The sequence below is a fragment of the Eptatretus burgeri genome, chromosome 13 (assembly GCF_056783735.1).
Source record: "Eptatretus burgeri isolate ZD-2024b chromosome 13, Ebu_testis_v1, whole genome shotgun sequence".
NCBI lineage: Eukaryota > Metazoa > Chordata > Myxini > Myxiniformes > Myxinidae > Eptatretus > Eptatretus burgeri.
The window spans coordinates 26,884,559-26,906,949 of record NC_140973.1 but is presented as its reverse complement, the minus strand read 5'-3'; the positions used below and the strand labels follow the sequence as shown (position 1 = coordinate 26,906,949).

The following is a 22,391-nucleotide window of genomic DNA, read 5'->3' as shown; positions in this document are numbered from 1 at the left end:
TCAGAGCTGCTGCTGGGTTCAATTCCACGGTTTGAATTTTGTGATTTGGCTCAGTTGAGAGATTCTGGGGCTCATCACATATTTCTTTTTAAAAGTGTGCTGAAATTAAATAAAGACATGAAACACTGGCATCTCTGAGCATTTATAAACATTGCAGCGAGGTGAGCTCTCGGGTTTCTTAGCCTTAGCCAGGTTTCAGGGTTTGGCCTGGAGGATTGGGTTTGGCGAGGGGTCCAGCTGCTGGAGGGGAGTTCGTTTTTCTGGTCCGTACATTCTTTGGCACTTTGGGCATGTCCGGGCAGTATGTGACCTCTTCAAAGAGATCCAGATCCAAAGTGGGTAAACAGGATGGCAGCCGCAGTTCGAGTCACATTACTCAAGGGAAGCCCATGTTATAAACTCTTTTAAAATGGCACGTGCCGTTTGAAAGTGACAGGTCGTTTTGCTATCCTGTTTGAATGTGCTGTCTTATGTACCCCATTTGATTCAATCCTGTATTAATGCCGGCAGACAAGACCATCCCCCGCTTCCCCTCAAGTGCCCCTCCCAAATGCAAGTCAACCCCCCTTCCTTCAAGTCTCACTACCAAATGCAAGTTCAGAACACCCCCTTCCCATCCCCACTTCTCTCCTCCTTGCTCCCCCATCCTCTTTACTCCCAACACCTCATCACAACCACCCTTCCCCTTCCCATTTCCCTCTCCTTGCTCCCCCATACTATTTGCTCCCACCCCTACCTCCCAGAGTGTATAGCGTCATGTGATGAAGCATCCCTCTCCCTCTTCCCCCTCTTCCTCACTCTCCTGTCCAAGCTCCCCCTTCCAAGTTCTCTGTCTCTGTCTCTGTCTCTGTCTCTGTCTCTGTCTCTGTCTCTGTCTCTGTCTCTCCCCCCCCAATAATATTCCCATCAACAAAGCAATGGGTTTATTTGCTAGTAAAGAATATTTTCAGAGAAAGTCAAATGTAATTAAACATGATGATAAACCAACAACTCAGTCCATGTCAATCTCCCAATGCTCTGCACAATTGGTTGTGCTGTGTATGAGCATATGAAGTAATTACAAGAGACTCCTCCATACTGTATATGATCCTCTGTCACTAATTCAGTCAAAGTTAGGCCCCAAGAGTTACAAGTAATTAAAGATCTCAGAACATATGAAAGTCGTTATTACTTCCACCACCGAGGATGGACAGAGGTGATGTTTTCACCCCTGTTTGTCTGTCTGTGAGCAGGAAATCTCAAAAAAGTTATGTATGGATTTGAACAATACCTGCCGGACAGGTTGTGTGTTTGCAAAGGACGAACTCTAAATGTCTCACTCTGTCTCTCAACCATACCCAAAACGGGATGTGCACTGCAACACACAGTTTACTGTGCAGTGACATCACGTGCCAGTAAATGTGCCATTGTGGAAATAAAATGTAAACTACAACAACATGACAACATGATTTATGACAGTGCTGCTGAAAACATACATATATATATATATATATATATATATATATATATATATATATATATATATATATATATATATATATAAACACACACCTTTCAAATATTGTTTTAAACAAAAAGTAACAAATTTTAGTTATGGGCCCTTTCTGAGTGTGGACCTGGCACCATTGTAAACCTCACTCTTGTGAGGTGTTCTGGTTTCTTTTTCTGATGCAATGAAAATCTTACCAAATTTCAAAACGATCTGTCGTCCGTGCTATTGCTCACCTGAGAGTTGTACGAATGAACTCCCATGGGGTATGTTCGCAATTCTAACTTGGTTATTTTGTAACCCAGAAGCTGTATGCCAAGAAGCATGTGTATTTGAGGTATTCCCCAATGCTCCCAAAACAAAGTTGTTGTCATCTTTATCTTCTTCTTCTTCTTATCATTTTTTTGGGGCACAACTATGTCACTGAGGCTGTGTCCCTATACCAGTACACTTGTAGTCATTTCACCAACCTCAGAAAGATGACAGGTTGAGTCGACCCCACGTGGTGTTAACTCAGCAGCCAACAGGGCTCAAACTCAGGATCCTAAGATCCCAAGCCAGCCACCCGAGTCACTCAGCCAACGCCTGGCTTGTACGGTGATTTTTTTACCCTTTATCGAAAGCACGCACGGTGCGATAGCATGGACGAGATAGTTTTGAAATTTGGAATGGTGATTTTTGTACCCGCCAGGCTTGTATGGTGATTTTTGTACCCTTTATCACCTATTGCTGTTACACATTTCTTGCGAAATTTTAAATTAGTGTTTCATGAATATTAGTCTATATTAATGAGGTTGAATGATACTCTATTTAGTTTTCTTTGATACAATCTCAGGGTACAAATGTAACGGTCTGCTTCATACTCTGCAACAGTGGTTTTCAAACTTTTTTTAGTGGCGACTCAATATCAGAACCTCTCCACATCGCGCGACCCAAAAAATTCAAAACCCAATTCATAATATATAAGATAAGATTTCATATGACACAAGAACATTTACTGTTTACTTTATTCACCATCATCATGTTTTCATAGACGAATAAACGGAGAATAGCCAACAGTATCCAAATAGTATAGTTGAATGTTTCAGAAGTTTAGTCCGAATGACATTTAGATACATCAGTGAGAAGGATGAGCCTGTTTTCAGAAACCAACTTCTCGATTCGTGGAGAAGTAGATGACAATACCAGGATCATATCATGCTCCATTTCTAGGCGATTTCTGTACTTTGTTTTAATCACCACCATGGTGGAGAACGACTGCTCACAAAAGTATGATGAAGGATATGGCATGAGAACCTTAATGGCGCGCCGTGACAGGGTTGGGTACGACAGCAGAATTTTGCACCAGAATGTCGACAAGGAATTCATCTGCGCAAGAGCCTGCGCTCCTGAATCCTGCTGGAGCTGTACAAGCTCTTCTTCCTGTGCTGTAACATCTTCATCAGCAATCGAGTCCAGTGGAGCCGTGAAAGGGTCCCGAACCACAGAAAAGGACTACACATCCAGCTCAGGGAAATAGTGCTCAAACGGTTCAATGAGCGACCAAAGGCGACGTGCTATCTCCCCAGAAAGACTGTCAAGCTCAGTATCATCGTACTGGCAGGTCGTTAGATGCTCCACCAGACGGGAAAAAAAAGGCTGAAGCGCTTAACAGCTGCTTTGTCTGCCAGTAATTTTAGAGTCACCAGAAATTATTGGCGTCTTTGCCTTGGAGGGAGCGGTTGAGGACATTGAGACGTTCAAAGATGTCAACGAGATAGCACAGTTCTGACAGCCAAGAGTCCGACTCAAGCAACGCTACCCATGCCGTTTTCCCTTGTGTGCGTAGGAACTCCTTCAGTTCATCTTTGAGCTCGTAAACGCGCAGAAGAAGGTTTCCTCGAGATAACCATCTGACTTGAGTGTAGAATAGTAAATTCTGATGGCCGGCGTCCATCTCCTGGCAGAATAGCCTGAATAACCTAGTGTTGAGGGCGCTTGATTTGATGTGATTCACCATTTTTACGACTTCTGAGATCACGCTCTGCAAGGTTTCTGGCAAAGTACGAGAGGCGAGCGCTTCTCGGTGAATCATGCAGTGTACCATGGAGGTCTGAGGAGCCACCTCAAGCAATTTAGCCTTGAATCCAGAACACACTCCTAACATTGCTGGCACACTGTCTGTTGTGGAACCAAGCAACTTTCCGAAGTCCAGATCATGGTCACGATAAAACTGCTCTCCTTACCCAAAAATGTCCTCACCTTTGGTGGTGGCCTCCAATGGTTTGATGAGCAGAGGCTCATCGACAAAGTTATCAGCCTTGATGAAGCGGACCCAGACGATGAGTTGCGCGTACGATGCGATATCAGTGGACTCGTCCAACTGTATGGCGTGCCACGGCGGTTCCTTGATCTTCTGTACGACCTGAGCCGTTACGTCCAGACTCATATCTTCAATTATGTGTTGGATGGTGTTGTCAGAGAGGGGTATAACTGCCAGTTTCTTCACCACTTCCTTCCCAACCATCAGAGATACCATGTCCTTTGCACATGGCAGCACGAGCTCTTCCGCAATGGAGTAAGGCTTTTTAGTCTTGGCAACATGGAGCGACACTCGATACGAGGCCTCTAATGCCCGAGAATTGGTCTGATGGCATGTACCCTCTCTGTCAAGACGCGTATTCCTGAGTGCAAGAACTTTACTCTCAAAGAACGCTCTCTCCTTATCCTGATAAGGCGCATGTTTTGTAGTCAAATGCCTCTGCAACCTATTTTGTTTCATAGACTGCGTAGAAAGCACTTCAAAACAAATCACACACTGAGGCCTCTGTCCCTCACTTTTATCCACCACGTAGTAAAATCCAAGGTCCAGAAATTTATCCTGGTAAGAAAGTTCTCGAGATTTGCTGGTGGCCGGTGCTGCCATCACAAATAAGGTCTCGAGTCGGACGTGGAGATGTAAATAGATGTTAATGACAGAGTCTGAGAGGCCATGGATCGAACCACTAATTCCCGCCAAAATGAACCGCCCTTCAGCGAGCCTGCGCATCGGCTGGATCCCATTCCAAGCGTCATGTTGCGCCGGTTCCGATACTTTGAACGAACCGTTTATATTCCATCCCGGAAAAGCGAACACCGATCGAAAATAGACAAATTTTTTTCGCTGCAAGCGGACGCCCGTGACCCCACAAAATTTGCTCGGCGACCCCACTTGGGGTCGCGCCCCCAGGTTTGAAAAACCAAACTCTATAATGTATGTCCAACTGGCGAGTAATGTAACTCTGTGACTATTGAGATATGTAGATTGAAACATCTTTTGGACATGTTCAGACTACTCAGAATTTCTAATAAGGAGGGTCCGTGACTAAGGCCTAAGTCACATTTGCCACTGTGGCCGTGGGGTCTCCAAAATCTACGGCCACTAGCAATTATACGGCGGCCGCATTATTTCCACGGTCACACAATGTAGCAGTCACATATGTTTTTATTTTTCGGGGAGCCGCACGGCGTATTTATAAATTGTGGAGACCGAAAACGTGGGGTGCCGTACGGTCTTTGATTTGATGTCACACGGTGACCTTAGGGCGTTCCTGCGGCAGCCATAGAATTTTCAAGGCAGACGCAAGGTGCCCGCAAGGCGACCGCAGGGGAGCCCTAAGGCGAACGTGCGGCCAGACGGACGGTAACGAGTGGGTTTTTCTTTTCTTTTCTTTTCTACCAGTTCTTTTGTTTCGGCTTGTTGAATTGCTACGGCGAACGTAGAAATGAAAAAAGTTATAACTCCGCGTTATAATTCCACGGCGACCTTACGGCCTGTAAAATATAGCCAAATGGCGTTGGGCCACCCTGAGGCCACCTCAGAAACTCTGCGGCCGCCGCACATTTCTGTCAATTCAGAGGGCGTATTGCCGCCATATCCTCGCCGTAGAGCATATGTGACTTAGGCCTTAGAGGCATACCAGTCAGCATGCAGCCGGACCTCTCCATTGAAGGCAGGCAGCAACACTGACAACTAATTACGCAGTTAAAATATGCATGCCAGGCGAGAGAGGGATCTGGCTTCAGATACAGAATCTGCAGGACACAGATTGAAACATCCAAGATTCGAGCAGTTGCGAAACGGCCAATCGTCATGACATCAGGTGGCCACAAGGGGTGCGGTAATTCGGTCACGGGAAACTTGGTCACGGTAAAACGGTCACAAGGTAATTTGGTCACAGTAATTTGGTCACAGTAATTCGGTCACGAGGTAATTTGGTCACGGTAATTCGGTCACGGTATTATTGTTAATATTTATTATTCACTGCATTTAAGGCCAGTAAGGCCCAAGAGCAGTAATAAACATTTTCATTTCATGGCCGGCGAATCTTGTTGGCATAATGAAGTATTGACCAAGTTTACCGACTACTATAATGGAATCGATTTTGTCTCTCTCAACTTTTAAATTCCGATTCCTTTTGATATACAGCACAATCCGATATCCAATATGGCAGCTCAGGCAGCCATCTTGAATTTGTTTTCCGGACAATAACTTGAGAACGGCTTGTGTTATTGATTTCATTTTTGTGATATAATGGGGTTGAGTCGAGGAAGGTTCCTTTCCAAAATGGGCGCGCTGCGATTTTCACTGTGGCCGCCACGGCAGCCATCTTGAAATTGGTTTCCGTCAGTTTCGAGGAGAACGCCTTGTCCGATTAAATCCATTTTTGCTGGGTGTGTTGGGGCTGAGTAGAGGAAGGTTCCTTTCGAAAATGGGCGCGCTGCGATTTTCAATATGGCCACCATCTTGAAATTGGTTTGCGTCAAGGGGCAAGAGGCACTCTAACCACCCCCATTATATCACACAAAAATGAAATCAATAAGTCAAGCCATTCTCAAACCTTCCTCTAACCACCCCCATTATACTCCCATGAAAAAAAAATCAATCTGTCAAGCCTTTCTCAAGTTATTGTCTGGAAACCAAATTCAAGATGGCTGCCCTCGCCGCCATATTGGATATCACATCGCACTGATAATTATCAAAAGGAACCTTCCTCTACCCAGCCCCAACACACACTGCAAAAATGGATTTAATCGGACAAGGCGTTCTCCTCGAAATTGACGGAAACCAAAAGTTGACGGATGCCCGGACGGACGCCGGACAACGCCTATGACGACAATACCCCTTATATTAGCCAATTCAGGCTGAGGTGTAAAAACCGAACACAACGTAGCGTTCATGTTTGTTCACGTGTCTCCCCCACCTGTTCGAGCCGCATCTTCGCGCTTTGTTCATCCAGTTCGTCGGTGGAAGTCCCCCTGAAAGCATCTCCCGTGTGTCGATCGATACTTTACCTCGTGTTTTTACCTTGATTTGTGTTTTTTTTTGTTTTTTTTTTACTCATCTTGTGTTTTAATTAATAACAAAAAAGCAATCCGATCACGTGGTGTGACGGACCGTTGGGCAAGGATTTAATTTCACTGAAAAACCGGTTGCAATTTAGAATATCCATGATTACCTCAGCCCGATGCGTTTGATGAAAGTGATTGTGTTTCTGGGGGCATCATGTTTGATGAGCTGCCCTGGGGGCAGCGCTCACAGAGTGTGCGAGCGATCGGAACCCAGGACAGAGCTCGAGCCTGTGTGGACCTTTGGATGTGGTGATTGTACCAGTTGATTAGCATTACCATTGGCATGATACATACAATACACCGCCACCGAAGGTCATTTACTCATCTTATTTTACCTTAAACATGGGGCATTTCAGTTGAAAGTGGGTTTTCTTGGGGTCCAGGAACGGATTAATTCACTCCATTATTTCTTATCGGGAAAATAGTTTGGGAATCGAACTTTTTGCAATCCAAACAGCCTCCTGGAACGAATTCAATTCGGATTCTGGGGGCACCACATACTGGTATATTCCGAACTGTTATATTTTTATTTCAGTAAAAAAAGAACTGGTATATATATATACCCACTCGTTACCGTCCGTCTGGCCACACGTTCGCCTTAGGGCCCCCCTGGGGTCGCCTTGCGGGCACCTTGAGGCTACCTTGCGTCTGCCTTAAATTCTATGGCCGCCGCAGGGCCCCCTTAAGGTCACCGTGCGACATCAAATCAATGACCATACGGCACCCCCACGTTTTCGGTCCCCACAATTTATAAAAACCCTGCGGCTCCCCGAAAAATAAAAACATATGTGACTGCTACATTGTGTGACCGTGGAAATACTGCGGCTGCCGTATAATTGCTAGTGGCCGTAGATTTTGGAGACCCCACGGCCGCCGTGGCAAATGTGACTGAGGCCTAAGTCCCCAGGCTTGACGTACATTCCGATCGACCCTGCCCTTTCCGGAGTCAGCTGCAAATCTGTCTGGTGCGTCATAATTATACAAGGCTCTCGCAAACTAGCTGTTGGGGTCCCACACAGGTGTGGATGCAAATTTCTCCAAAATTAGCATGATGCGTTTAAGTGTGATAAAAAGTTGTTTAAAAATGTTGCCAATTAAACTTGATTGAAAAAGTAAATGTTTTTAGCTTTTGCACAATGTATTGTTGTAACCCTTTTCTGAGAAATGTACCAGGGTGTGTCAATATAAGGTTAACCGCTTCAAATGACCTTTGAACTTTTCGTCATTACCTTAATTTTTTTTTGTTTTTCAGGAGTGATCAATGATCTTTGGAGAAGTCATTCAACCATAACCAAAGTATTCTACAGAAAAAATGACGTTTTATACAGATCAAAGAGTAAACATTGTCAAGTGGTATTTTGAGACCAAATCAATTGCTTCCGTCCAGACGAGATTCTGTACTGAATATGGAGTTTATCCCAGAAACAAACCAAGGAAGCCGGCCATTTGGAAACTTGTGAAAAAGTTCAAAAGTGAAGGGACGATTCTCAACATCAACAAGAGAAGGTCCAGTAACCCAAGAAGTGTACGGTGTGAAGGAAACATGGAACGAGTTTGTGAGTCAGTCATGCAAAGTCCGAAGAAATCGCATCGACAAAGATCGGCTGAACTGGGTCTCACTCCCAGCAGCAGCAGAAGAATAACGAAACAAGATTTAAACCTCTTTCCTTACCACATCACAACAGCCCATGAATTGACCGATGGGGATGAAGCAGCACGAGTCGCTATGTGTGAGATGCTGCGGCGGAAGATGGAGGAAAACCCAAACTGGATTCGCGGTGTGGTGAAGTGACGAGGCACACCTTCACGTCAATGGTGCTGTCAATTCACACAACATTTTCTGGGGAAGTCAACGCCCAGATGAGGTTGAAGAGAAGTTGCTTAAAGGTCGGAAAATCACTGCTTTTGTGCATTTTGTGCACTGCTGGTCAACTTTAAGCACATTAACGCATAATAATCGCCTGATGACACAATTCGGAGCTCGAAGCGTGCCTTTTGTTTTTAACCTTGCAAGTCCTTTTCATTTTTATTCACGAGTCACTCATTTTGAGGATGACTTTTGTTCTGCACCACCAAGACCATTGAGTGAAGTGGGTTTAGTTTGTTGGCTGAACAGCCACAACGAGAACGAATGAGTCCTCTGCCTTTTTACGTTCCGCACTATTTTGGAGACACTCGGCACAGCTGCTCGAAGCCAAGAAATTCTTCCTTCTTTGACCAATGATGATGGAAGGAATAATCATCAACCGGTCTGCATTTCCAACACGTCATTGCATTTTAAATGTGAATGAGATTTATTTTGGTCTGTTTTAAACAACATCATCATAGCCAGCACACTGAAAGGAACTATCACCACAATCAGTGACCCCAACGTGATTATGATGTGAGAAGCGTGACATGATCTGACATGATTCAACGTGAGCGAGTCATTTAATTTCATATTCCATCATGTCGAATGAAAGGCCTCCTTTTGTGGCACCACCTTATTGCAGCTGTTAGCTTGAAGCTACCTCCGTTTTGGAGTAATGACCCCACCATCTTGTTCGCCCGAGTTGATGCACAATTTCTAACCCGAGGCTTCACGGCTCAGGAGACAAAATTGGTACGTGTCGTGGCTTCTCTGCAGCCAGAGATAGCGCAAGAGGTGTGGGACATCATCATTGAGCCACCCAATGAAATGTCATATGACTCCCTCAAGGCAGAGCTCGTTCGCTGCACCTCATTGCAAAAACGCTTGCATCAACTTCTTATTTTTGAGGAGCTGGGGTATTGTAAGTCTTCTCAATTGCTATGAAGGATGCGACAATTGTTCAGTGAGAATAATAAACTCGAGCAGCTTTTTCTCCAATGATTGCCAATCAATGCTCAGCTTATCCTTGTTTCAACCAACGATTCAGTAAATATCGAGCAACCAACCACTTCCTCCATCGGTGCGGTGACAGCCCAGTTAGCCAGTGACGTGTCTGTACCAGTTCCATCCGACGGCCTGAAACCCAAATGGACCAGCTAACTGCCGAAGTGCAGGCTCTGACAATTTACGTGTCATTTTAAGGAGCATAGTTGTAGATGGACCCAAATCAACATGCAAGCGACTGACGCACAACAATGCCGTTATCTTAGTACACAGCAACATGCAAGAGACACATGTTAGTGTCATTGGCAATTTGGTGAGAATGCACACATGTGCGTTCAGCCTTCTCGTTTTCACAGTCCACCCTGTTTTGCAGTTGGGAAACACAACAAATAGCGACGAGCAACGAGTCAGTCTGGTGACCAACAACCAAGTCACTTGTTTTTCATTAGTGACAGGAACACCGGCACCCGATTTTTAGTTGACACTGGAGCTGAAGTCAGCATTTTACCCCCACGGTTATGGACAAACGTAAACCATCTTCATTTGCTCTCCACTCGTGGGGTAACTTAGCTAAATATAGCATAACAATTGTGCATTTTGTGAGGAAAGCACCAAATTTGGCACACAAGTAGCCTTTCATTTTCAGCCGCTGATGGCTGTGGCAGCCATTTTCCACTACCATCAAAAATTTTGAGATGGCCCAATATCCAAATCTGTTGATAATATGATAGGCTACTAGTGTGCCAAATTTGGTGCTTTCCTCACAAAATACACAGATGTTATGCTAAGTTGCCCCACTACAAACTGTCAACAAATCCACCATTTCCACATACAGTGAATAATTGATAACCCTCGATCTTGGTCTGAGATGCGTTTACCGATGGATATTTATCATTGCTGACTTACTTACTTACCCATCCCTATCATCGGAGCCAATTTCTTGAAGCATTTTGGTGGATGTCAAAAAGCAAAGGCTCCTTGACTCCACCACAAATCTTTCTATCAAAGGTATCACCATGCACATGCCTTCTATCAGTCCAAAGTTTTTGTTTTTCAAGTCTGACCACATGGCCAGTGATGACACCATCCTTTGAAGGTAGCTAGAAATAACTCGTACTACCTAAAGTGAAGTGTCAGTCAAACTCTCCATGACTCATCATAATGACACATGTGGCCCTACAGTCACGGCTCGATCATGTCGACTAGCTCCACATTGTTACGCAATTGCTAAAGCAGAGTTTAACCATATGCTATGCTTGAGCTAGGTATCATTCGACCTTCAAGCAGCAACTTGTCCTCACCTTTACATATCGCCAGAAGAAAACGTCTGGAGATTGGAGGCCCTGCGGTGACTACCGCGCACTGAAATGAAACACAGTACCAGACCATTACCCTGTACCACTCTTGCAGGATTTTGCTTCTCGACTCTGGAGAAAGCAAGTTTTCTCCAAGCTTGATTTAGTGAAAGCGTATCATCAGATTCTGGTATAGCTGGCTGGTGTGCACAAGACAGCCATGACCACCCCTTTTGGCCTTTTCAAGTTTGTGCATATGCCCTTTGGGTTATGCAATGCAGCATAAACTTTTCAGCATTTCATCGATGAGGCCATCTGGGGTTTGCTTTTCATTTAGGCCCACATTGATGATGTGCTCATAGCCAGCGAGACAATCAAGGAACATAAACAACATTTGTAGTTCATATTCACTGGCTTATCACAATATGGTGTCATCATAAATCCTGCCAAATTTTGGGGAGCCCTCATTACAGTATTTGGGGCACTTGATCACCGAGCATGGCATCCACCCACTGGCTGACAAGATCAAGGCGATCCAGCACCAGTTGCAGCCAGCATCAGCGCGTAAGTTACAGGAGTTTCTGGGAATGGTGAATTTCTGCAGGAGATTCATCCCAAACTGTGTAGACACCCTTCATCCACTAACTGACCTCCTCACACGACACGGGAAGCAGCCAAAGACTTTTGGTTTGGTCCAACGAATGCACTACTGCTTTTACCACAGTGAAATCTTTGCTAGCAGAGGTCACAATGCTTTTCCATCATAAGTCAGATGTATCACTCTATATCATGATGGACATGTCAGATGTAGCAGTGGGTGGAATATTCTAAGAGCATGTAAAAGGTATGTGGGATCATGTGTGGCACTACAGATACCTGTACAGGAGGATGAAACGCCGAAACTTTAAGTTCTTGGTGCTTCCAGTCTTGCTCTATGGATGTGAGACTTGGACTCTGACCATAGATCTGAGATGGAGACTTAACTCCTTCGGCACCAGGTCTCTGGAGAATCCTTGGCTATCGCTGGTCAGACTTTGTATCCAATGAGGGGTTGCTAAGAGAGACTCAGATGAGATTTGTAACCTATATAGTCCAAAAGCGGCAGCTGCGGTTGTATGGACATGTGGCTCGCTTTCTTGATGTCGTTTTCCTGATGCTTACCAAATTCTCTCAGCGAGGGACCCCTGCTCATACTATTTGCTCACACCCCCTACCTCCCAGAGTGTATAGCGTCATGTGATGAAGCATCCCTCTCCCTCACTCTTCCTCACTCTCCTGTCCAAGCTCCCCCCTTCCGAGCTCTCTCTCTCTCTCTCTCTCTCTCTCTCTCTCTCTCTCTCTCTCTCTCTCTCTCTCTCTCTCTCTCTCTCTCTCTCTCTCTCTCTCTCTCTCTCTCTCTCTCTCTCTCTCTCTCTCTCTCTCTCTCTCTCTCTCTCTCTCTCTCTCTCTCCAATAATATTCCCATCAACAAAGCAATGGGTTTATTTGCTAGTAAAGAATATTTTCAGAGAAAGTCAAATGTAATTAAACATGATGATAAACCAAAAACTCAGTCCATGTCAATCTCCCAATGCTATGCACAATTGGTTGTGCTGTGTATGAGCATATGAAGTAATTACAAGAGACTCCTCCATACTGTATATGATCCCCTGTCACTGATTCAGTCAAAGTTAGGCCCCAAGAGTTACAAGTAATTAAAGATCTCAGAACATATGAAAGTCGTTATTACTTCCACCACCGAGGATGGACAGAGGTGATGTTTTCACCCCTGTTTGTCTGTCTGTGAGCAGGAAATCTCAAAAAAGTTATGTATGGATTTGAACAATACCTGCTGGACAGGTTGTGTGTTTGCAAAGGACGAACTCTAAATGTCTCACTCTGTCTCTCACCCATACCCAAAACGGGATGTGCACTGCAACACACAGTTTACTGTGCAGTGACATAATGTGCCATTGTGGAAATAAAATGTAAACTACAACAACATGACAACATGATTTATGACAGTGCTGCTGAAAACATATATATATATATATATATATATATATATATATATATATATATATATATATATATATATATATATATATATATATAAACACACACCTTTCAAATATTGTTTTAAACAAAAAGTAACAAATTTTAGTTGTGGGCCCTTTCTGAGTGTGGACCTGGCACCATTGTAAACCTGAACCTGCAGACCACTCATCTTACTCACCTCTTGCTAGTAATGCTCACTTTTCAAATTCTTCTGCATCCCTGTGGCATCATTAAAACCTTTTGGTTTGTCAAAATTTCGAAATCCTCCAGAAGCCTCAACACTGTATACAAAAAATAACATTTCAGTGTGGCCTAAAACACCATAATTGTCTTCTAAACTTGGTCAAAAACAGCATCTGAAAGTAATCCATCAGATATACTTAGCCCTATTTATCTATATCCAGTATATTGCCTGAAAAGGAAAAAAACTGATCAAATATTAGTCAAACATCAAACAAACAACATAAACTCACTTTGAACCTAAAAATGCTTCAGGGAATCAAGCAAGCAACATATACAGTCAGGTCCAAAAGTTTGCATACACTTGAACAGAATACAGTTGACTTCCATTTATACCTCTTTTCTCTACAATAATCATAATTCTTTCCATTCCTAGAACAATTTCAACCATTCTCCCTTGTTTCTATCAAAGGTTTCTGCAACTTTTGTACTTTGGATGATTTTATTCTCAGTTTAATTCATGATGTGACAAAAATAGTGGGTCAAAAGTTTACGTACACCAAGGTAACTTGCTGCATGATTGGATTTCGAAAGGCCGAGAATGTTCTGTAATAGCCTTCTATCACTTGTATTGTGTCCCCCACACTCTGCCGATTATAATTGTTATGTTATAGGTCAGCTAGTGCTCCCATGGCTGTATAAAGGGCCTAGGTTTCCTATTCAGGCCCTATTTCCACTTGAGCCAGCATTGGGAAGGCAAAAGAATACTCTCAAGACCTGAGGAAGAGCATTATCCAGTTGCACAAGTCAGGGACTTCTTTAGGGGCCATATCTAGGCAACTCGAAGTGCCAGTCATCTGTCCAGATGATTGCGCGGAAGTATAGGGACCTAGGGACAACGAAGATTCTTCCAAGATCAGGCCGGAAGTCCAAGTTGACACCAACCGATGAGAGGGCATTGGTCAGAGAGCTGCGCTTCAACCCCAAGACTACCAAGAAACACCTGTGCCAAGAATTGGAGGCTTTAGGGACGAAGGTGTCACTGTCCACTGTCCAGAGGTTCCTGCACTGAAACGGACTAAGAGGCTGCAGAGCACGAAGGAAGCCCCTCCTTCAAAAACGCCACTGCGAAGCCAGGCTGAAATATGCAAGAAAGCACAAGGACAAAGATAGAAGCTTCTGGCAGAGTGTCCTTTGGTCTGATGAAACCAAGATGGAACTTTTCGGCCACAATGACCAACAGTATGTCTGGCGAGAGAAAGGAGAGGCCTTAAAACCGAAGAACACAATACCCACGGTGAAGCATGGTAGTGGCAGCATCATGCTATGGGGATGTTTTGCTGCTCGTGGTCCAGGAGCACTGTATAAGATAGATGGCGCCATGAAGAAGGAAGACTACTTGGAAATTCTCCAAGGGAACCTGAAGCAATCCGCTCGAAAGCTGAACCTCAGATGTCGCTGGACCTTCCAACATGACAACGACCCAAAGCATACTTCCATGTTGGTTGCTGGATGGCTTCAGCAGAACAAGGTTGATGTTTTGGAATGGCCAGCTCAAAGCCCGGACTTAAATCCAATCGAGAATTTGTGGACGAAATTGAAAAAGAGAGTGCAAAAGAGGAAACCCACTAATTTTGACTTAACTCTACCAACACTGTCAAGACGAATGGGTTAAAATACCTTCAGGGAATTGTAAGAAGCTGATTGATGGTTATCCTGCAAGACTGACTGAAGTTCGAACGGTTAAAGGCAATGCAACAAAGTATTAGACAATATTAGAGTGTGCTGCATGTAAACTTTTGACCCGCTATTTTTGTCACATCGTGAATTAAACTGTGAATAAAATCATTCAAAGTACAAAAGTTGCAGAAACCTTTGATAGAAACAAGGGAGAATGGTTGAAATTGTTCTAGGAATGGAAAGAATTATGATTATTGGAGAGAAAAGAGGTGTAAATGGAAGTTAACTGTATTCTGCTCAAGTGTATGCAAACTTTTGGGCCCGACTGTATACACCACAGGTGTTTCATGTTCACTCTTACTTTTGCAAACATTGCAAACAGCTTGAAATTTAATGATTGGTCATCAAAATAAGATCGGCTTTTAAAGCTTTATTCCAAACAGGAATCCAAAATCCAAAATGTCAATCTTGTTCCATCCCCCAAACCCCACCCCTCAAAAAAAGTCCATTTTCTTGATGAAAGTGCATTCTTTATGGCAAAATCAAAACTAAAATATTTACCCAAAGTATATTCGGCTATATTGCACATGCAACCATCTCCAAATATAGTCTCAAGCCCATTTTCACATCCAGCATTAAAAACAAAATGAAACATTACAATTATCATCGATTCCCAAATTATAGGCAACAGAGAACAATGTTCTCTCAAGCATCCCAACAATCAGTTTCAAACCATCATGGAAAGGGTAAAGATAGAGAAAGAGTATGGGAAGAAAAATAAAACAGGGTATGCAAGAGATTTCCATCTTTTTACAGACGAGTTTGATGAGACAAAGTTTGTCAGTCTGCTTGTGCCTCATGAGGTCATGGTCACCAGGAGGAACTGTGGATGAAAGGATTGAGAAATTAAGGACGAATATACAGGAGAAAACTTATAATTTAGTGTTGCCATCTTTTTGACATACTTTTAGAAAAACCGTTTTTAACAGAACCTTGTTTTTTTGATAGGAAGGATAAAATAGGTATCTGTAACTTTATGCCCCACAATTAAAATGTGTATGCTTCATACGCACATTGACATATGTTTAAGATGAATTAAGCAATCGTATCTTGAAACTTGCAATTCAATTTTCAAAATCACCGAGCAAAGAATGCTTACTTTTTCATATACTAGAGGGGCTACCCAACACTGCCTGGGGGGAGGGGGTGGGGTGGGGAGGGTGTGGGAGGTTGTACCCATGACCTGACACTGGGTACCCCCAGCGCATTTGCAAAGTTTGATGGGGATTAACCAAGCTGGGTTTTTTTTCTTTGATTTTCAGACCAACTTTCAGATACAGACAGAGAATTTATTTGTGGGGGGAGAGGCAGGATTGAAGCCTTCAGATTGGGAGGATGAGGGTGAGGTTGAGGACTTGTGATAATAATTGAAGTCTTAAACTCATTTTGTCAGCATTTTGTACTTTTTTTAAATGTAGAAGTGATCAAGGCGACTGTTGCAATACCACCCAAACAAAGAGAGGAGCAATGTGTGTAATACATGAATATTTTTGTACATAATTTTAGTTTTAGCCTGAGTTTTCAGGGCTGATAATGTAAAATTACAGAAGGGTCGCCTGTCATTTTGATGGGAAAGTCTGCTAGTCATTATGGAAAAGGGATTTACAAAAATGCCAGTCTATCCCGGAGTGTACGGAAACGTTTAGATATCTTCCAAGATTACTCAGCTCATTAATGAACAATATAATGACCTTTGCAGTGTCATAGATTTTACAAAATATACTTAAATATCCATTATAGTTCGAAAAAATGTTTTAATTAATTTCACAATTGATAAATAATTTTGAGAATTATTGAGTTTTCATACTGTGTATCTTTTTCAAATCATTGTTATTCAATCTCTACCAGTGTGAACTTAATATAGATTTAATGGGATGTATTATTGGAGCTTATAATGATAGGATAATAAAAATTACATTTGAACATTTCTCAGATGGCATGTATTCATATTCAATGATGATGACATATATTCAAGATGGTATATATTCAATCTTCCAAGATTACTCAGCTCATTAATGAACAATATAATGACCTATGCATCGTCATAGATTTTACAAAATATATTTTTAAATTCTATTATAGTTCGAAAAAATGTTAAAATTAATTTCACAATTGATAATTTTTTTTTAATGATTGAGTTTTCAATACTGTGTATTTTTTTCAAATCATTATTATTCAATCTCTACCAGTGTGAACTTAATATAGGTTTACTGTGATGTATTATTGTTGCTTATAATGATAGGATAATAAAAATTACATTTGAACATTTTGTGCATACTCTCCACCAATGTGGCACAAAGTCATAATGCAGCCGAAAATCCTCAAATATCCTCCAGGAGTTGGAGAATGATAAATAAGATTAATTTGAGAATTATCTACAAAAACAATTGTATTGTCTCTTCAATGGGAGAATTCCAGTCATCACAATTAGTCTTTAAGGGATCCAGTAATATTTCTAATTAATAAATCAAACTTCTGATCCCGGTATCTTTGTGAGTACAGTATATGTGGTTTTCTCAGCTCCATGAGATCCTCTCCAAAAGCTAGGTTTACACCAGATCCATCCTGTCTAATGGTTGTCATTTGTTTCCTGGAGTGTTTATCACATCACATTTCTCTGATGGTACTTACTTGATTCTTTTGCATCATTTTCAAATAGGTATTTGTCGAGGTAGTAGGGAGGCAAAACCAGAAAATGATATTTTAAAAATAATTTCATATCAGAAGCTGGCATCCATCATGGATAGTTAGGCCATGGGCTGGTGCTTTGCACCCGGGTGGATGCCACCCCAGATTTCTCCGAAAAGGGTCTTAAATTAATCCTTTTCCCCAAAAACACAATTTGGAAAATTGTCCAAAATGTGGGCTGGAGATTTATATTGCTCATTACTAATTAGCCAATAGTCACAAAGCAGCAAATGACCACTTATCTTGTAGCTACAAACATTAGCTACAAGTTGATAGTAAAACATTTCAATCAGGTGATTATTAAGGGCTCCAGGGTCCAAAACGTCATGTGACCCTTAAAACCCCTAAATTTAGGCTACTGCTTAGTTTAAACCCCAGAATAAATATTAACATTCAATATAGCTCTTTAAAACAAATATTGTTTTGAAGTAGACATATGTGGGCAGTTTTTGAAAAATGTCCCATTACTCAGTCTTAAAAGGGGTATGAATTAAAGAGGGTCAAATTTGGCCCCTTTTTCCCGAAAATATGAAAAATCTGAATTTCGGATTTGTCAACTTTATTTTCAGCAGGCAGGATCACATGGATACCACAGTTCATATAGTTTGCATATTTTGGCCCTATGAGATGAAGATGTAAGTGGATACAAGGGGTACGGGGGAAAGGGAGGAATTTGGACCCCTTTAAACCTAAATTATGTGTAGGGGCCCACAGCAACTGCATAACGGTCGATTTTTTTTAGTTAAAAAATGCTTGCTGCAACAATTTATTCAAGGGCAACAAAATAATAAATTCTCCCATAAAAGTGTTGCTTTCAGTCAACAGAGGGCACCTTTGCTGTTGAGTTCACTGAAGTGAAAGTGCATTGTTGTCATTCTATTATTCCATCTTTCAAAATACATCTCATTTACATGACTTTGATGGATACAATTGCTAGGTTGGTTGGTTTATTAAATCTGTTTCTTTAATCACATATTGAGCTACAGATATACAATGCCATAATAACAGACAAGAAATCAGAAACTTGTGCATGAGCCATGATGCAATAGTCTCCATGAGTTGAGGGGTAATCTCATTTAGATGTAAATTCAGAACTAAGTGAAGTGCAACTAAGGTAACTATCATCATGAAGATGCACCATATGGATAATTTATGTATCTGTGCATTATCATAGAAGTCATTGCCATAAAGACATGTCTGCTGGATGTAAATCATGGGTAATAGCCACTCAATGAACCTTTGAAATGGTCCATTGTAAATCCCTCGAGGGAGTATCAAGTTGTTTTTTTTAAATGTTTATTGTTAAAAAAGATTGATTTTCAACTTGAATGTAAACAAACATTTTAATTTATTGAATTTTATTCTTTCATTCCAGAAAATGGATTCTGCGGCAACTCTAAAACGAAGAAGTGATAGTTTTTCAGTGGAAAAATGCCTACTTTGCCAGAAGGGTGGGAAAGACGGTATACACAAATGCACTCCTCAAGGTATTCATACCCTGAAGGAAGCTCTAGCAACAAGACTTAAATACAACTGTGACAAGTATATGGACACAATAGACCGTTTGCAAGGTAATGCAGTGGACCTCGTTGATTCGAGTAAAACATTACTTGGGCATAAGAACTGCTTTTCGTCATTCACAAGTTCATCGCACCTTGATCGGCTGAGAAGGAAATTGGAGTCTGCACCTGGAGTCATTTGCAAAGATGTTACCAATGTTCCATTAATACGATCACACAAATTATGCACGTTGGGGCACAATCTACCTTGCGGAGATGCGCAGCCTCCCACAGACGGCACCCATGGTCCACTGCCAATTTGAAAATGGACAATTCTCCATCAAGCGTTCAGAATCGATGTTTTGTCAGGTTGCAACAGACCAAGCCTTAGAGCACATAAACAGAGTGGCCAAGGTATGTGGAGGATTAGTTGGGATCACAAGGATTGATTCTGCTCTGAATGAATGAAAACTCTGAATGAAAAATCTGCCATATCTGATGCCACATTTAAAATGTTTAACATGGATATTGATGATATAAACAGTGACTGGGGACACCAAGAAGCTGGACCTGCTCGACTAGAACGTGACGAATCTGATACGAAGAAGTTGGTCCATGAACTGGAGCGCTTCCAAGTCTTTGACAGTTTGTCCAATGAACTTGTTGTCATCACCACATCAGATGTGGCACCTGATGATATAGCCAGCGCTCTAATCAATGCTGAATCCATGGGAGAGAAGGCCTTGGAGGAGTTCGTCACAGCGCGACTCAAGGAAAAGTCAGAGGACTTTTATTCAAAAATGAAGCGCCATAAACCAAAAACGCTAGAGAGCATGTACCATGTCAAAGTCCGAGATGGTGGAGGTAAAGAGAAGACCATAAAGGCTGACAGAGATCTTCTAAGAAGACTATTAGTTGCATCTCAGGGTCGTCGGGAAATCGACATGAAAAGCATTTTAGAACATGAATTGAGTCCAGTCCCACTTTCTCTTGCATCTACCAATTTCAAATTAAATAAGGGCAATAAGGCAGACCTAGCTACACTACTGATTGAGGATGTGGATGTAAAAAGCGAGATTGCAAAGAGTGACAAGAAGTCATTTGTAGTAATAGATGGACCAGCACTAATTCAACAAACTGGAAAACCAGATGGTGCAAAGATATTTGGAGACTTGGCTGACACATTCTTAGCCAAGGTATTGAACAATTACAGTGCCACATATTGTAGAGTAGATGTTTTATTTGACAGATACAATGACTTGTCTATCAAAAGCGGCACAAGGGAACAGCGGACGGGGTCAATTCGACCAATCAGGCGGCGTATTGACAATAGAGAAGTGAAACTGCCCCAAAACTGGAAACAATATATCAGCTTTTCTGCCAACAAGGAAAACCTGGCTTCTTTCCTCAGCAACGAGCTGAGGGCCCAGTCTGGCAGGGTTCCTACAAATGGAGAACTGGTCATAGCAGGGGGATTTGAGAACGTGATGGAGACATTCACCACTCGTGAGAGGGACATATCCCATTTACGTGCAAACCATGAAGAAGCGGACACTCGTATTCCGCTCCATGCGAAAGATGCTTTCGAACAAGGATTTGAAAAGATAATTATAAACTGCAAAAACACAGACGTCTTAGTGATGGCCACAGAATTGTTGCCAGGGTCCACGTCAGAAATTTGGATGAGAGCAGGAACACTAAAAAACACAAAAAACATTCCAGTTCACTTGATAGATATTCCATCAGAAGTGAAGCAGAACCTGATCCCATTCCATGCCCTCACAGGGTGCGATTCCATGAGCCAGTTCTCAGGGAAAGGTAAAAAGAGTGCCTGGAAGGTCTTCCTGCAATACCCATCTTTGCTTAGTGGCTTGGGAGAGCACGAACTTTCTGAAATGATATTTGGTGAAGTTGAAAAGTTTGTGTGCATTTTGTATTCAGGGAATGACAACATGGAACATATCAATGAAGTGAGACACCACTTATTCGTCAAGGGAAGAAAGTCACTTGAATCCCTCCCTCCTACTAAGGATGCCCTTAAACACCATGTTGAAAGAGCAAATTATCAAAGCTGTGTCTGGAGGCAAGCACTTGAACCCAAACAAGTGCTCCCCGATCCAATAACTAGAGGCTGGAAAAAGGAAGGGAACACATTGAAGCCAATCCTAACGACACTGGATTCTGTACCAGAGAAATGTCTGCAACTCGTTACATGTCAATGCCGAGGTGGTTGCACAGGTCGATGTGGACGTGCTGCTAATGGTATACCTTGTATTGCTCGCTGTTTCTGTGGTGGAGTGTGTCACAACTCAAACAACCATGTGGATGAAGACAGCAGCTAGTTATTCCATGGAGGTATACCTCCATGGTTATTCATGTAGTAGTACTTCTTGCACATTTATGTAGGCCAGCACGCCTACCTACAAATGCCTAACATTTTACCACAGGTACTGCACATGTAATGTGCTGTTGGACCCTTCAGTTCTACTATCCAATCATTTGAATCATAGTTAATTAGTCCGTATTGACATAATGCACTAATTTCACAATACATGTAGGTACTTGTCAGATCCTATCAAGGCATTTGACTAAAACGAAGTAATTTAGGATTCAAGGGGTCCAAATTCCTCCCTTTCCCCCATTCCCCTTGTATCCACTTACATCTTCATCTCATAGGGCCCAAATATGCAAACTATATGAACTGTGGTATCCATGTGATGATTGCTGAGAATAAAGTTGACAAACCCAAAATTCTGATTTTTCAGATTTTTGGGGAAAAATGGGAAAAAGGGCCCAACATTGACCCTCTTTAATTCATACCCCTTTTAAGACTGAGTAATGGGAGTTTTTTAAGAAAACTGCCCACATATGTCTACTTTAAAACAATAGTTGTTTTAAAGATCTATATTGAATATTAATATTTATTCTGGGGTTTAAACTAAGTAGTAGCCTAAATTTAGGGGTTTTAAGTGTCACATGACGTTTTGGACCCTGGGGCCCTTAATAATTACCCCATTGAAATGTTTTTCCTATCAACTTGTCGCTAATGTTTGTAGCTACAAGATAAGTGGTCATTTGCTGCTTTGTGACTATTGGCTAATTAGTAATGAGCAATAATGTAAACCTCCACCGCACATTTTGGACAATTTTCCAAATTGTGTTTTTTGGGAAAAGGGTTAATTTAAGACCCTTTTTGGAAAAATCTGGGGTGGCATCCACCCGGGTCCAAAGCAGCACCC

The 22,391-nt window shown here is 42.2% G+C and overlaps 1 protein-coding gene across 1 annotated transcript in view; it reads right to left on the bottom strand.

Moving 5' to 3' along the window:
* Window positions 1-15,320: 15,320 nt before the first annotated feature.
* The window catches only part of LOC147014125 (calpain-1 catalytic subunit-like), a 93,441-nt gene continuing 86,370 nt past the window's right edge, over window positions 15,321-22,391 (bottom strand). Inside the window, exon 21 of the mRNA XM_085851819.1 lies at window positions 15,321-15,788. Coding sequence (XP_085707945.1) covers window positions 15,762-15,788 — 27 coding nt within the window. The 3' untranslated portion in view covers window positions 15,321-15,761. The remainder of the gene's footprint in view (window positions 15,789-22,391) is intronic.